The sequence below is a fragment of the Scylla paramamosain genome, chromosome 3 (assembly GCF_035594125.1).
Source record: "Scylla paramamosain isolate STU-SP2022 chromosome 3, ASM3559412v1, whole genome shotgun sequence".
In the NCBI taxonomy this organism is placed as follows: Eukaryota; Metazoa; Arthropoda; class Malacostraca; order Decapoda; family Portunidae; genus Scylla; species Scylla paramamosain.
Window position 1 is genome coordinate 10,199,021 of NC_087153.1, and position 17,405 is coordinate 10,216,425.

At 39.5% G+C, this 17,405-nt stretch overlaps 1 protein-coding gene across 3 annotated transcripts; it reads left to right on the forward strand.

Moving 5' to 3' along the window:
- Window positions 1-578: 578 nt before the first annotated feature.
- Window positions 579-16,986, forward strand: LOC135090120 (histone deacetylase complex subunit SAP130-A-like). Of its 3 annotated transcripts, none has more exons than XM_063986493.1 (18): window positions 579-737; window positions 2,278-2,397; window positions 2,958-3,069; window positions 3,413-3,737; window positions 4,110-4,241; window positions 4,383-4,596; window positions 4,869-5,096; window positions 5,563-5,704; window positions 6,001-6,288; window positions 7,460-7,678; window positions 8,013-8,125; window positions 8,381-8,622; window positions 8,885-9,027; window positions 10,398-10,701; window positions 10,922-11,019; window positions 11,127-11,464; window positions 11,932-12,051; window positions 15,265-16,986. In XM_063986493.1, the coding sequence occupies exons 2-18, from the start codon at window positions 2,287-2,289 to the stop codon at window positions 15,454-15,456; spliced, it is 3,321 nt and encodes a 1,106-aa protein (XP_063842563.1). In that variant the 5' UTR covers window positions 579-737; window positions 2,278-2,286; the 3' UTR covers window positions 15,457-16,986. The 3 variants fall into 3 exon arrangements, with proteins under 3 accessions (XP_063842563.1, XP_063842575.1, XP_063842572.1); XM_063986505.1 differs by having other exon boundaries at window positions 10,413-10,701; XM_063986502.1 differs by having other exon boundaries at window positions 6,004-6,288.
- The last annotated feature ends 419 nt before the right edge of the window (window positions 16,987-17,405 follow it).

Sequence of the window (17,405 nt, forward strand, 5' to 3'; positions counted from 1 at the left end):
ATGCTAAGAATCGTTGTTTTTCAATGGTCATTGCAAAAGTGATTATTTTAAGGTCAGCCGAGAGAAGCGGGTGTAGAGTGACGTCAGGCTCAAGAGTAGCGGTGTTGCCATCCGCTCATACTTCTTTCTGCTAACTTTTCATTCATGCGAAATGTAGCACAAGTTTGTTTAGTTTGTAATGACGTATCATCTGAAATTCTTCGATATGGTGGTTTAATGTATTATATTTAAGTTTACGTTGCCCATTCATGAAATTAATATCTAAGGGTAAATACTAATAATAATTGTAAGCGCTAAAGAATACAACTGATAAGATTTGTGTTGACTTTGCTCTCTTTTATATGTACAATTACCAACATGAATAAGCTATTTTAATATTAACTAAAATATGCTTATCATGTCACATGTTTTTGAGTGAGAGACACAATGCTACATTGCACTATCAGACACAACAAACTAATAAACGCAATTACATCAAAATATAAACTTAAAACTGACAAAAACAGTACAAAAATTACTACAACACTAAATTATTGTATTGCAGCAAATGGAATGCATTCATTAGAGAAGAGTGTAAAAATGAATAAACGACAACACTGACGGGTGGCGGTGGTGGTGGTGGATAGCGCAGCGTCTGGCGGACCCAGCTGAAGGGGCCACGATACTTTCCACACAAATTCCCCCTACAGGCCATGTAGAAGAATCCCACACGTTACCCCATTGCAGGAAACACACAGGTAGGCGCCCCACACGCCGCACACAATTTTTAGGAACTGTACACTGCAGAATCACTGAGAAACTGCAAATGTTCAAGTTAGGTCAGAGAATCTTCATCCCTGTCACCACAGCTTCAGGGTGGAGTGGCTTTGATGGACGTTTCCAGGGCTTAAGCTTACTTCGAAAGCACCTCTGTTTAATGCCCCAGACGCCAAGCCAAGCCAGGCGAGCTTTGAACGCTAGGGCCAAAATAGGGAGGGTGTATTTTGAGATTGTGTCGCCTGGCTGTCCACCTTCTGTCTTCAGGTGACGAGCCAGGTTGATTTGAGGCTTCTATTTTGAAATCTAGATCAACTGAGGGTATGTTCTGGAGTGATATAGAGATATTACATGTTTCAGGGGGTTTTGTGTGTTCTGAATGTGTTTTTTTTTACGAATTTGACTCGGTTACTTTACAATGAATGGTCGGGCACTCAGTTCCATCTGATGTCACAGAGATGTTGTGTTGGCCTCGACCTATTACGTCCTACCTGTGGTTCCAGTGTAGGGGAGGAACCTGTGAGTGGCTTAGGAGCGTGTAAGGGATGTACTCTCATCTGTATAGATACAAATGAAACTTGCCATATGCCTTGAACCTTTTCTCTGGCTCCTGTATCTATGAGGTTTGTTAGCTCTTCATGTAGTGATGTGCATCTGTCATCATCCAGTCACTCGGTAGTTATGGTTTGAGGTGCCTGAGGTGTTTTGATTGGACGATACTGCAGTGAGTGGTAAGAGAGAGAAGACCCTCACCAAGGTAGGAAGTCCTTGTTGTCCTTACAAGTGCACTGAGTGCCATCTCCCCACGCTTGTTTATGTATTGGAGTGTGTGAGCTCAAAGTGTGGCAGTCTTCACCATATGTGTGCTCTGATCATGTGGTATAGATAGTCTTGGTCAATAGTGAAGTAACATCCCCACACTCCCACTGTGTGTAGCATTTTTTTTTTTTTTTGTCAGTCTTAAGTCCTCAGATCTATTGAGAATCTATCAATTGTCAAGTTTTGTGAGGAGACTGTCAGCAAATTAGGAGACTTTAGATTGAACAAAGATTTAATAAACAGTGAAAGTGAGTGCAGAAGGTTGCTTGATATCTGGTGCTGGATTAGTGTACATGTTCAAGCTTCATACCTACTGATTATCTTTGGTGTTTGATCAATAAAGTAACCTGGTGGCCTGGGCTCTCTTCCATTGTTTAGGTGTGTTGTTGGTAGAGGAAACAAATTTGTTCCACTACTGTGTGATTGTTAAAGCACAAAAAGGGTGGTAAGTTTGTTCCTTTTTCTTACCTTGATATGAAAGTGTATGTATTATGTAAGATTTTATCAAATAGATATCCATCACAAGAAAAGGTTTTACAGGCACAGATGATAAATAAGTTGTGCATCTCTTTTACTTAAAATATTTGGTGGCATTTACATTATTGATCTATCTATCTATCCTTCCATCTATAAATCTGGCTTGCACCCCTCCCTCCTTCTATTCCTTTACTAGTAAAAGTGAACCATTCTTCATATGTGCAGGTGCAGACCATGAGTGGACGCAGTGGCCTGGTGGGTCCAGGTGGGGGCACCATGAGTGCCCCTGACCTTGCCAATCAACCCATGGACCTTGTGAAGACCACTGGCAGATCAATGGAGTCCGTAAGTCTTTAGATATGCTCTTTTGGATCCCAAGCATTTGTTTATAAGAACACAAGGGAAGTTACAAGAAACTGATAGATTTTCACATGCCATATATCAAGTAATAGGATTGTCAAGCATGGCAAAAAATCACTTGACCCTTGGTGATGATCTTGGCTTGATTGGTATCATGTCAAACTCAATGGTCAACATTGGTGACAGTGTTCAAATTAGACATTCATTATCGGGTGACAAAGTGAACTTGGTGTGAGAAAATAGAAATATACAATAATTTTTTAGTATAAGATGAAGTAAAGATTAGGTAATAAAAAGGGATAAGGAGTGCTTTGAAAAATCACAACTCTTGGATATCATAAATGGCTGTTGAAGTGAACAAGAGCCCTGAGCCAAATTAAATGAAGTGCTGCAGGCATATTACTTCAGATGTTGATCATATACATAAGGTTAAAGTATTTACATTAGTACTATGGAAAACTAACCATCATACCAGGTCATATTATCATTAGTGCCACTCTTGGTCATGTAACTATACTTATATGTGTTTGTGGATACTATTTCAGGGAAGTATTGTGAAAAGTGGCAACACAACACTGCTGCACTACACTACGGGTGGTGTTGCTCAGATCCTGACAACGAGTGTTGGGACTGCTCATGTGGTGACAGCTAAACCAGGTGAGGTAGATAGTGTTGATGCTGTCACAACCCATAGGAAATGATAGTGTTGGTGGCTTGATAGTCTGTGGAAGTAGAATGAGTATTTGCTTGATCACACAGGGAAAAAAAAAAAAAAAAAAAAAAAGAGACTGATCTTTTTTAGGTTACAGAACTTTCTTGAATAAAATTAGTCTAGAAAGTTATAAGTGCTTATGGGAAAAAAATATTTAGCAGTGAAAGGGATTAACAGTCCAGAGAAGTAGAATGAGAATTGCAAATATTTGTCTCAACTTGTTCTTTAGATTATGAATATCTTAGTGACCTTATATTTCCAGTGTTTCATTAATGTTTTCCTTTCCAGTGAGTCGCACTGAGAGCATGGGTGTTGGAAGTCAGACAGTCACTCTGGTCTCCCGCACCTCAGGGCCTCCTACTGCCCTCAATCTGGCCTCCCCAAGTCCAGGTGGAGGCAACAACCCAGCAGTGCGAACAGTTTCTCATCCTCCTGGCACCTCAACGAACAGTGCCATAGTGACATCCTCCTCAACCCAGCTGTCTTACCATGTCCCCAGGGGTCCTGCTGCTGTGGCCAACATGTCAGCTTCAAGGTCACAGGCAGTGGCCACACCTATGCTCAGAAGCACAGGGCAGTCACATGGGCATCCTAACTCTAGCATGCCTGGACCGTAAGTTTTTTTTTTTTTTTTTTTTTCCTGAGAAATCAGCTATTTTTCCAGCTGCATGATGTGATATTGATGTGTAAAATCTGATTCTTTAACATATATCCTGCGAGATTTTTTTTATCAGTTTTATGTGCCTTCAACTCATACTTGTTTCTGTCTGAAATATACTTCATAACTTCTGTGTTAACACTTCCTTGTGATTTTATTTCATATTATACAGAGCTTTGTTGATACTTTTATTTTCTTTGCTGTTTATTTTGGAAATGAGGTGTCTCTTTACAAACTGGCAGGACAAAATTGCAAGAGTGTTCTGTTTCAGGGTGACAAAATCACTTCTTTATTGAGAAGTTTCAATTAAGGATTGTGTTCTCTCAGGCGCAGCAGTGTTGGGGGTCAGCGAGTAGTCCCAGTGTCGAGTGGGAGTTGGGGCCGCAGTACCCCATCCCCAGCTCACTCCAACAAAGGTCCCACCAGCTTACACTCAAGTGTGACAGGAACAAGCTTGAGGTAAGAGAGGTGGTTGTCTCTATAAATATTAAGGCCTCATTAACATTTAAAATAGGAGTCACTGCTTTCCTTTGTTATGCATGTGATTTTGATTTAGTTTTGGATAATATTTGTGGATGTGTAACTTTATTTAATCTACAGCCTGGGAGTTGCCCGAGGGTCATTGCCTGGCACTCGGCCTGGGCAGCCAGCAGGGTCAATCACCACCTATCACCCAGGACGGGCCTCCGGGGTGCCAGGAGGACCCATTCGAGGAGCAGGGACCACCACCATGAGGGGCATGGTTACTGGAGAGGCATCTCGAATGTCAGGTTCCAAAGCAGTGCATATCACTCAGCCTATTGTTCAGCCACAGGTGAATAATTTGTTTAGCAATCACTAGGAGGAGTTGAGTCTTCTGCCACCTTGATAATATTTGACGTATTTTACAGGTGAAAGACATATTTTCTTTACAATACTATTGATCTTTTGATTTTGCCATAAAGGAGAAATTACAAAGGACCTGAGAAGCTACATTTGAAATCTTAAGCATTAATGGATATAATTACTTGATTTCAAGTATTTGTTCATATCTTACCATGCAGCAGGTACATGCAAGGATGTTTAAGTAACCTTATAATTGTACAGAAATATGGCTCAGGAATGATGGGTAGTGGAGGCCGAAACATTACTCCTGGATCAGCTGCACCAACGGCTGGTTCCAGTGGGCCAATTTACACACCTGGCAGCCCTCTAGTCACCACCATCGCAGGACAAAACCTAACCTCCCAGGGCAGCATGAGGACTCCAGCACCTCCTGCTATTGCTGTCAGAATCACTACTGCCCCCATGTCTACTTCCTCCACTTCTACCCCGGTAAATAAAGCACAATTTTTGGGAAAATATTAAAAATTTTTGGGGGTGTTTCTTTGAAGTTTTTGAGTTTGAACATGCATCAGGACAGAAGAGGTTAAGTTACCATAAGCAGTGATAAGCCACAAAGTTTCACACTAGCTGTCACCTTACATCATAGCCACTCACATTCAGGCCGACCATGAGTAAGATGCCAAGTCTTCACTATTCACAGTAGGCTTCAGAGGACAAAGTAAGGATGTTTATGACAAGTGGGAATATTTTGGGGACACAAAAGACTTCAAACAATATCTTGCCATGTGCAGATGTTCTCAAGAGATCAAAAAGAGATCAAACTATTTTAGCCCTTTTAGTGATTTGCTCTTAAATGTTAGTTCATAGATAATTTTCTAAAAGAAGAAATTATAATAGCCTTTTGCTAATTTACCCCTAAATTATATGAGTTTTTTCTTAACTTTTCTCTCCATAGGTGATGTCCCAAGCTGGCACAAGCATTGGGGCACTTGCACTGACTTCCCCCACTGGTACCACTTCAGGCACCATCCTTACACATCATCCTACTCTGCAGCGCACCTCTCAAGATCACCATCTTCCTCTCAAGACGCCCATTGGTTAGTGCCACATTTAAGTATATGTATGTCAACTATTAGTGCAGTGTTTTTGTAAGCTTCCTACTGTGTTGTTTGTGGAATAATCTCCTCCCCCTCTTATTTAAAATTGTTATTTATTGTGTTGTTCATTTCAGGCAACATAACTTCAAAAGCTTCATCTGATGTATCCACCTTGCTTTCTTTTCTGTTTGTTCTTTATGTGCAAAAATTTTTATTTCACTCTCATTGATTGTGTTGTGTGTGTGGGTATGTATGTTAGACATGAGAGAGAAGACCTAATGAAACTTCTTTGTCAGCAGTACGAACCCCGATAGCAGCTCATCAGACCAACAAGGCAGGAGTGCAGGCCCAGACCCTCACCTTCCCTGATGGCCCCAAGGTTATCACCCAGCCAGCTCAGGGACCACCTGTAGCCCTTGCACACATCTCGGGTCTCACGGGCATCACCACCCAGAAAGGACAGGTCACCACACACACCTTGCAGCAGCAGCAGCAGCAACAACAGCAGCAGCAGCAACAGCAGCAGCAGCAACAGCAGCATCCACAACAGCAGCAGCACCACTCCACAGGTGTACAGCACAGAGGTATGTAATCAGTTTGTGAATCAATTTTGTTGAACATTTTGCATTTGAAAAGATTTTTTCTCACTCTTTCTCTTGACCTGCAATAACTCACTGATTTAATAGGTAAAAGTGTGCAGAGCCATTTTGTTAAACTGAAATCTCTGTTAAATCAGTGTATGTTTGTGTATATGGATGTATATATATATATATATATATATATATATATATATATATATATATATATATATATATATATATATATATATATATATATATATATATAGCTATATACATACACACATACATACATTGCTGCATACATAGATACACACATACATACATTGCTGCATACATAGATACACACATACATACATTGCTGCATACATAGATACACAAATGCATACATTACATGTATGTTCACATGTACATTTTATATGGTGTGCAGTCAGTTTGAAAAGCTGAGTGAAGATCTGAAATATCCATGTGGTAGCAGGTGGATAAGGGGACAAGAGTTCAAAATATGAGCCGCCTGCACCATCTGTCAGCACTATTATTTTTACTGGCACGTGATTTTTAATGTTTTGCATTCTTGATGAACTGGATGTGATTTCCATCAAATCAATTTTACTAGTTCTATCTGTTAAACCTGTAGGTACAGTAAATCTCAATCCGTTCAATAGGTGAGTTGCTGTATAGCCCAGATAGGCCACACTTGATTTCTCTCTTCCCATAGGAGATGTCATTGGATGGATCTGTATGTGTAATATTGTTTTCTTTCTCTTTTATGATGTGTAATTCTCCACGTTGAGGATCACATGCTGGACTTGTGCCTGCCAGCTGTAACCTCTTGGGGAGAGAAAGAGAAAGAGAGAGAGAGCTTAGAACTCATAATAGCCTGATATATGGGTAAGGCTGAGGCTTTTCACATACTACACACATAACCCTCTTGCTCGCAGAGGAAAGTAACTGCTTCATCCGTGAAAAATCTGTAATGTTGTGAGCATGGCATGTACTACCATGACTTGGTGCACATGTCAACATTGGGGTATGTGTAGGGCTTAGAGCTCCAAGGCTTGAAGGATTAATTTTCTAAGTCTGTTATGAAAGTAATATAGATAATCATCAGTGTTTAGTCTCTAGGTAGTTACTGATATTTATTTTATGGAGAACATTTGCTTTGTGATGCTTTCAGGGGCTAGTGTTGGCACCAGTGTAGGACGTGTCATGGGAGGAGCAGCAATCCCTGTGGCCAAGGTTCTTCCTCAGCAAGCCTCCACACCTCCCCAAGGACCAGTAAATGTTGCCTCCACCCCAAGAGTGCCACATGGCCAAGTGAGAGCACCTTCTCCTGGTCAAGTTGCTGATCCCCAGCCAGCCCACACCAGTGTCTTTCTGCAACGTGCTCATGCAGGTTAGTTGTCTTGCAAAATGTTTTCATTAAATGTAACTCAATGGTGCATGTGAGTGAAAGCTGCATGCTTCTTTATGAGTAACAGATAATCAGAAATAATAACAAAGAAGGAGGAAGTGAGTACATGATACAATCTCAAGCCCTCAACCAAAGACAACACTTGAATGCTTGTGTTGGTGATGTGCTGTTTGGAATAGTTCAATGATAAGAGATGTTTCTTTTTGAGATCACAGTTACTTAAGCATGGTTACACTGGCAAATGAAAAATGAGTGGTTTTTATACTGTTCTTTTTTTTATACATTTTTTGATTTATGATCTGTCAACTCACTGCAGGTGTAACTGTAACCACCGGTGTACCTTGTGGGGAGCGAGTAGTGACCACAGTGCCACAGTACAGCATTGCTCCCCAGTATTACTATGATCAGGGCCACAACACCACCTATCAGGTCAGTGTATGAATATTTGATGTATATTTTCAATCATTACCTTAAATTATCTTCATTATACTCATAATAAATGAACAAGATGCGAATAATAAAGTAATAATAATTCATATCTTAGCTTTACTTTGCTTTGATTAGGGTAGCAAAGTAATATCCTTATTAATTTTTGTCTGCTTAGCTTGTTCTCTAAACTTAATTCCTTGCAATTTTAGGGGGGAATATGTCCATGTAGTTTTTATGCATAACTGCCTATAACAGGTTGGGGGAACATTGGTGCCCAACACGCTGGGGTCTACCCACTACGTGCCAGCCAACATGCAGGGTGGAAGCCTCAGAGTCACAGCTGGGCCATCCAACTCCGGTGTGGGTATGGGCGGTGTGAGTGGCTCTGGTCAGGTGGAGAGTGCAGCAGGACAGCAGGGGACAGTACCCATGCCTTCCATGAAGCCGAATGCATCTCCTCGACCTTCCATACTCAGGAAGAGACCAGACACTGATGGGTAAGAGTTTGTACTCAGTTGTTCATGGAAAGCTTGAGACAAGGGAGGACATAGCCAGAGGTGTTCAATATGTGTCTAAATTATTGAATATTTTGGTGTCCTATTTTTACTTGTAATTTTTAGAGAAATTATGTAATTTATATAATTCTAGTGATAATTTTAAAAGGTATTTTGCAGCATTGATGAGAAAAACACCCATGACAACCTGAACAAGGGAGCAGAGCATTTAAATCAATGGCCTAAATTGTAATGTATGTTGCAGGACTCCCTTGAAGGCTGCCAAGAACCTCACCACATCCCTCTCTATGTCAGTGCCCTCTCCTCCATCCCCAAAGAGGCCAGACTCTCGGGGTAATGGCAATGCATCCTCTGGGTCTACCACCATATCTGCAAACTCATCCCCTGGTAAGTAAGGATGATGATACCAAATAGTGTCTAGGAGTACTTCATGGTGAGTACAAGTTAGTAGTGGTAGTCTTACAGGTGCTTGGCATGGTCAGCAGTTGGCATTGATCCTAATAGTTTTCAATGTGACAAAAAAAAAAAAATGAAATGCAACAGGACAACAAATCTAATGGAATTATTCTCTATCTACTGATGAATCTAATACTTGGAGCACTGGTAACATACAAAGTTGTACCCAAAAGTATCAGGAATTTGTCCCCAAAGCAGTTTACTGAAACTTAATCTGAATTTCTGCTGTGCATTTCAAAATTGTCTCAGGCCAGCATTTCAAGATTTTTTTCCACAATATGAAGCAGTGTGGTCAAGTCCATAGAGGGTGAATTTGTTTATAGCTTCTTGTGATTCTGTGCAGATCTCTTTTGTACCAAGACATTACCTTTTCAGTCTGATCATTTTATGAACAGGAGAATCACAGGGCTGTGGTTAACAGATTAAAGAAGAGAATGACATGTGTTTTTTCTTTTATACTATGCTGGCATCCCTATGAGAAAGATGAGTTGAGACAAAGCTCTGACAGGAACATGCACACACCACTCTTGCTTATTGTCTTCATCTGGACTTGACATGGAAGTTCAAACCATGCTCAGATCATGAAAGATTTTTTTTATTGATGTAGAGGGATTACTGCACAGCTGACCATGTCTGGTTGGTGTGGAGTATTTCCATCCATGCTGCTGGCCTAGAAGCTAAGATGCAATGATATGAGTGTGTGTATGTGAGGTGTGTGTTATACTTTGTCTCAGCTTCTCATTTCTGTTAGAGGGTGTTGGCCTGGTATATAGTTTTTTTCTGTGTGTGCATCAAAATGTGTTTTTTGTTATTTATATTTGTTAAATTCATGTGCTTAGCATTGACTCGCTTTATCATCAGTGGCATGTTCATATATTGATTTTATGGTTTAGTTTCAGTGTTTTGCATTTTCATCATCCATATAGAAATATGGAAAAAAGTCCTCAAAGTGGTCATATGATAACTGAAATAGTAAGAGAAAAATTATTATTCACTGCTGAAGTGTTGGTTACTTTAGTGCCATTGGTGATGAACTTGCTTTAGTGTGACTTAACTATCACAGTCAACTAGTATTCTCATATAACATTACAATATAGTATTAAAGTAAGGGAGAAATATACAAAGAGGACTTCCAGATGCTGCTTTTTATATAATTTGTAATGCAGAATACTGATTATTGAAAACTTGAAAGCTTGCTTTGGCTGTCTTTGGTAGCTTGCTTATGGGGTACTAATGCTTTTGTGTGTCTGCCTTGATTGATGTGGAATACTAACAGAGACCAATTCTCTTTTGCTCTTAAGATTCTTCCTTATCAGGCCTCCAAATAGAGGAGATGGACACCGGCACAACTCCAGTGCGAGGCAGTGGTTCTCACACCCCGCCGAGCATCAAGCAAGAACCCCCAGAGGATGCTACAATTGTGTTACCTCGGCCTTCCCCATTGTCCATTCCTGCCCCAGACATCTGCCCCCCAACCCTGAACAGCATGACAACAGCCACTCTCACAGTGCCCCAGCCACATTTGTCAGTTACTTCCCTTCATGCACCTGCACAAATTCTTGCTGATGGACTGTCTCCAAGGAAGAAGCCAAGGAAACAGCAGTTGTGAGTAACAAGTCTTTAGATGAAAAAAATATTATCACTGTTACAGGTAATGATCAGTGAGATTATGAGGCAGACTCTATGCTTGTGAGCAGAGTGAGGTAAACAAGGTAGTTACTGTTTGAAATTGGAAGAGCAAAAATATGTGGAGAGAGTTGGCAGAAGTCTTTGCTTTATGGAAGACTAGTATTTGCTGTCTGATAACTTTTTTATTTCATTGCAGAATGGGCAATGAGTTGCAGGAGGCACGGTCCAGTGAGGATGACTTAGAACATCCCCCAACTAAAAAGAATAAGAGAGATCTGACAGAAGACAGTAATGGTAAGTTGATGATTTCTTTTATATGAAAAAATTGCATAAAACAAAAGAAAGGACAACCTATTTTGAAGTAAATTCTGCTTGTATTTAAAAAGGTGTTTTATTTTCAGACTTGGAAGGCAGTGAAGATGAGGGTGGAGGGTGGTCAGAACCTGGGGGAGCCAGCAGTGGTGGTAGCTGTGGTGGTGGTGGTGGTGGTAATGGAGGTGGTGGGGCAGGGGGTCCTAACAATGCTACAGGGAATAACCCCAACAATTCTGTGAACACTACAGTTATTCTCACCAACCGTCCCACAATGTCTCTGCTGAGCAGCTTCCGGCAGACCTGGAAGCCTCGTCACAACCACTTTGTGAGGCATACTGACGTGAAGCCTAAGGATGAAAAGAGGATGACAGTCAATGAGATTGCCAACCAGAAGCTGGCCATGCAGCGAGTCAATGGGTGGAAGGTAGGGCAGGGTTTTGAATGATACCCATTTCCTGTAACTCCCTCATTGTGAGTGTGATATTGAAAGAAATAATGGCTAGTCTGTATGCTTCTATCCTTGCATATTCCACTCTTCATGCTCTCTCATTCTCCCCTCCTTCTGTGTCTTGAGTTTTTACAGTGTCTTCATACAACACTTTTATTGAGGAAATTTTTCCTTTGTAGTAGTGCCTTTGTAAGCATATTATGAATCTCATAGCTGGTTTTATGAGGTTGATAGGGGATCTGACTCTAATATAGTACAGGTAATAGCTACAATTGTATTATTATAATTAATGAACATGAGCATTTTTTGTAAACTCTTGCAAAAATGTTATTAGCTGAGTGCAGTATGACCAGTCTTTCTTCTAAATGACTGCTGCCTGTTTTACTGTAAGCCTGCTGAATCTTGCATGTATAGAGATTATTAAGTGATGATTCTTTTAACAGATTGTTCACCTCTCGGGGCAAGTAGATGATCTTGTGGAGTTAGAAACAGAAGTAGTAGATCGTCTCCACCTGCTACTCAGTTCCCTGGAGAAGAGAACTCACCCAAGAAAGCCATACAAGGTAAAAGTTTTATTATAGACTTATATATTCTTTCTCAATATTTATTAATTGTATAGGTATACTCTCTGCCTTATAAGCTTTCCTCTCATCAGGCAGTGGCTGTATGTTCATTTCTCATAGCTCAGCTGTTTAGTTTATTTCTATTTTCTTTCGATTTTACTCATGCCTAACACTTCCTTTGCACTGCTGTTGGTTGCCTTGATTTCCTACATAAATATTGGTCTGTCTGTCAGATGTAACCAGGAATCTCATTGACAGGGCATTAGCCCCACCTCCCCCCTGCACAAAAAAAGAAAAAAATAAATAAATAAATAAAATAAATAAATATATATATATATATATATATATATATATATATATATATATATATATATATATATATATATATATATATATATATATATTGATAATTAAGGTTTTTATGTGTACATATACATAAAAAATGTAAAAGTAGTCAAGCCTGACCCGTTCATTTTCTTGTAAAGCACAAGTTAACAAAGGCTTTGTCCAACTGGACCAACCTGTATCAGCATGACCTAAACCTAAACAAGTGTGTGTTCTTCATTAAAAGAAAGTGTCAAAATCTTTCAAGATCTAACTCCCCTTGAAATTTCTGGCACCTAGCCAAAAAACATCTCCAATAACTTTGCTTCTTCATCTTTCCTTCCTTTATTTCAATCTGATGGCACTACTACCATCTCATCTATTTCTGAAGCTGAACTCTTTCCTCAAACCTTTGCTAAAAACTCTACCTTGGATAGTTCAGGGCTTGTTCCTCCCTCTCTTCCACCATCTGACTACTTCATACTATCTATTAAAATCCTTTGCAATGATGTTTTCCATGCCCTTGCTGGCCTTAACGTCCCAGAAAGCTTATGAACCTGATGGGGTCCCTCCCATTGTTCTTCAAAACTTTGGCTCTTTGCTTGCACCTTGCTTAGTCAAACTCTTCTAACTCTGTCTATCAACATCTACCTTTCCTTCTTGCTGGAAGTTTGCCTACATTCAGCCTGTCCCTAAAAGAAGGATGACCATTCTAATCCCTCAAACTACCATCCTATTGCTTTAATTTCCTGCCTATCTAAAGTTTTTGAATCTATCTTCAACAGGAAGATTCTTAAACATCTATCACTTCACACCCTTCTATTGATCACCAGTATGGATTCTATCAAAGCCGCTCAACTAGTGATCTGGCTTTCCTTACTGAGTCTTGGTCTTTTTTTTTTTTTTTTTTTTTTTTTTTTTTTTTTTTTTTTTTTTTTTGAACTTTTGCTGCTGGCGTAGGCATATCAAAAGCTTTAAGTAGAGTCTGGAACAAAGCTTTGATTTCCAAACTGCCCTCCTACGGCTTCTATCTTTCTCTCTGTAACTTCATCACAAGTTTCCTTTCTGACCATTCTATTGTTGCTGTGGTAGATGGTCATTGTTCTTTTAAAATCTACTAACAGTGGTGTTCCTCAGTGTTCTGTCCTGTCACTCACACTCTTCCTATTATTTATTAATGATCTTCTAAACCAAACTTCTTGTCCTATCCACTTCTATGCTGATGATACCATCCAGCACTTTTCCATGTCTTTTTGTTGACATCCAACCCTTCAGGAAGTAAACAATTCTTGCAGGGAAGCTACAGAATGCCTGATTTTTGAGCTCTCTAAAATTTCTGATTGGGGTAGAGCAAACTTAGTATTGTTCAATGCCTCAAAACTCCATTCCTCCATCTATCAACTTGAAACAGCCTTCCAGACAACTATCCCCTCTTCTTCAATGACATCCAACTATCCCCTTCTTCTACACTGAACATCCTCAGTCTGCCCTTTACTTATACAGTAAAATCCCTCTCATCCAGCATTCGAGTATCCGGCAGCTTCAAGTATCCGGCACATTTTTCCCCGAGCCTTAAAATCAATAAAAAAATCAATGTGTACTCATAAAATCGATTAAAATTCCAGCGTGAGGCATACTTTGTCCCCTCGCCACCAGAACGCACTGCTTCGCGCCACCCGCGGTCCACTGCACTCTGTTTACTCAGTGACTCGGTCCTGCGTGTGCACTGTTTATCACCTGACGCCTTCATCATGCCTAAAGTTGTAGAAAAGAGGAAGCGTGTTGTGCTTACACTTAAGCAGCTGATCAGATCAGCTGCTGATTAAGATCAGCTGATCTTTGTTATGGTAAGATGTGTGAGTGTAGGGTGGTGATTGTGGACATAATTTCACTTCTATTCAAGTATCCGGCAATATTCAAGTATCCGGCATGTCGGCGGTCCTGTTGATGCCGGATAAGAGGGATTTTACTGTAATCTAAACTGGAAATTTCACATCTCATCTCTAGCTGAAACAGCTTCTATGAAGTTAGGCACTGAGTGGTCTCCACCAGTTTCGTATACCCTCTCAGCTGTTAACTCAGCACAGGGGTCTTATCCATCCATGTATGGAGTATGTAAAAGGGTGGGGTGTGGTTCCACACTTACTGGTCTTTTAGATAGGGTGGAATCAAAAGACATTTCGTCTTATCAACTTATCTCCTTGAACTGACTGTCTTCAGCCTCTCTCTCATTGCCGCAGTGTTGTATCTCTCAGTATCTTATACTGTTATTTTTATGCCAACTACTCTTCTGATCTTGCTAACTGCATGCCTCCCCTTCTTCCTTTATTCTGTCCACCTCTCAAATGTAAGAGTTAACCAGTATTTTCAATCATTCATCCCTTTCTCTGATAAAGTCTGGAACTCCCTGCCTGATTCTGTATTTTCTGCTTCCTATGACTTGAACTCTTTCAGGAGGGAGGTTTGATGACTGGCATCTCAGTGGATCTTTTTTTTTTTTATTATATTTTTGTTGTTCTTGGTTGGTGCCCATCCTACATGAAAAAAAAAAACCTTCAAAGCTTTAGTTTCACTCTAGGTTATTTTTTGATTGCTTATTTAAACTGATTATATATAAATATGAAGAATAAACAAAAAATAAATAAAACTTCCAGAAAACAATAAAGGCCCCTGAAAAAAAAATAGATAAAATAAAACACCCAAAAAAAGTGGATTGGGTTTAAAAAAAACCCGGGTTTTTTCCAGTTCATTGATGTCATTATTTTATTATTGAGTGTATCATTCTTTATCAACAATGTTGTAACTTATTTTGTTAGTGTTTAGAACATCATCAATCATCATCAATGCTTCTCAAGAGTTTGTACACAAAATAACACACTCTGTTTTCAGGATTTTGATAAAGATGTGAATCGGCTATCAGAGCTTGTGAAAGCCAACATCCAGCGCTCCAAGATCATCAAGGACCAGATGGTGGAGGCCAGGTCACAGATGCACAAGCTGTTTGACCATAAAGGTAAAATTGTTGACATCATGAACAAATATAGCAGTAAACGAAGTGTTCGGAAGAAAGAAAAGAGTTGAACCACTACACAGGTTTGCAGTCCTCCGGTTATGTTTGTTTTATCTAATTTATGATTTGCCCTCTAATTGCAATGCTGGCCAGAAATTGCAATTTTTTCTGGAGTATGAGAGTAGACTGAGGACTATTCTGTGAGCTGTTCCTGAGTGTTCAGCTGTATTAAGTACCTGCTGTGCCTCCGATGGGGCAATCTTAATCAGTTTCATTATTGTAACAGCTGTGCATCATAGCAATATACAGTAATATAAAGTATAATTTACAGTAGATTATATTAAAAATATTGACACTAAGGCCATTTACAATATTAGCATAAGATCCAGATGTTGTATTTATGTAAAGCTTTTATAATGAAACACAGTTTCACTAAGGATATCAGTGTATGTATTACATAGTAACTGATTCTTTAGAAATCATGGACAGTTTAAGCCATTGTGAAAGTTCCCAGTGTGTATCTACCTTAATGTTGGTAAAGAAGCATTGTCTTGGTTTTGCCATAAATACAAAAATTGAATATATGTGAAGATGTGAAGTGTATGTGTATGGATGGGAATTCTTACACGAGTGCTGAATAAGTGTAGGTGTGTTCATGCACAACAACTTGTGTTATCTTAGAGGTATGTGAATGTATGTTGTAATAGTTGAATCTATTATATAATTACAAAAGCTGTTAATTAAGTGCTGTTGAGACTTGAAAGAATGCTCTGATACTGATGAGCTAATATGGATAGTAGATTTGTGTCATGATGGCTCACTCAGCTCCTAGAGCCCAGAATGAAACCATGGAAATGTCTTTCATGTGATGGTTTTGGCTGTGGTAGTGATAGTGCATTACCAGATTGACACAGTGGGAATTTTTTTGTGACCATGTATAGAAAATATCAGGTGTTGGTGCAGGAAGGTGATAACAGTACACAGTTTGTCAGTTTGTTAAGCCATAGGGAAAAGACTATAGTGTTGTTGGAACTTCATTTGTTTTGTTGTATCAGTAAAATAGTTTGTGAGGGAATGAGTGGACCACATGTATAATATCAACTGGGACTTAAATGTGTAAGTTTTGAGGAGACTAGGTATATTTGCATTTTAATATTGAGATCTTGCAATTATGGTAAATGAACTGTACAAAAATTGCAGTATTACCTAAGTTTTTAACCTTCTGAGAAGGTGAATAAAGGATCCCCCTAGCTAGTTAGGTAAGACCATATAGCTCTGCTAGGGTTGTGAGGGAGCACTGTCTCTCATTGAAGCTGTTGTGGACAATGATTAAACTTGCAACCTTTTTTGGCTGTGAGCCAAGCACTGCACCATGGAGCTATGAAGCCCCCAGTACTCTATTAAGATAAATTCAAACTGACTAGAAATAATTCAGCAGGTTCTTGATTTTGAGAAGGTAATGTATTTTATGCATTTTGTGCTTGTGGATAAAGAAAAAATTTATTGCAGGAACTGGGAGACAAGCTGGCTGAAATTATTTTTTGTCTTTTTCTGTCCTACAATTGGTGAAGTAAAAATATAAATTTTACAAGATACGTTAACAGTTGGATCTCTTTATTAAATCCTAACTTCTAGCTTGTAGTCATTGCTGTGATTTGCTTCCCTTCCCATACAGTTCATTGTTGTCTACCCTCTGTGTATACCAGGTCAGCATCCCCAAACAAAGAAATAACTGAGCCAAGGTGCTCACTCACAAAAGAAACACAAATTGAAGGTAATGAAACTCTGGCATTTTATATTCTCCCATGTATTTTACATCTGAATGCTTCTCTCTTCAACCTGCTTGTAAAAACATGAAGCCTCCTTTGGCACCAATGCCCTACCCTGCCCAACACAGAACATGCCAACCAAGAAGTTTTAGTCTTAAATTGTACACTTTAAGGAGACTGGCCATGGACTAGAAAAGAAAAAAAGAGAAAAAAAAAAAAAAAACTAAAATGGCTAATAAATGAGGATTTAG

Excerpts from the sequence above, each read along its gene's own strand:
- LOC135090120 (XM_063986493.1), top strand. The coding sequence starts at position 2,287 with ATGAGTGGACGCAGTGGCCTGGTGGGTCCAGGTGGGGGCACCATGAGT. Across the intron at positions 8,126-8,380 it reads GCCACAACACCACCTATCAG|GTTGGGGGAACATTGGTGCC; the intron begins GTCAGTGTATGA and ends TGCCTATAACAG. Across the intron at positions 11,020-11,126 it reads TCTGACAGAAGACAGTAATG|ACTTGGAAGGCAGTGAAGAT; the intron begins GTAAGTTGATGA and ends TTTTATTTTCAG.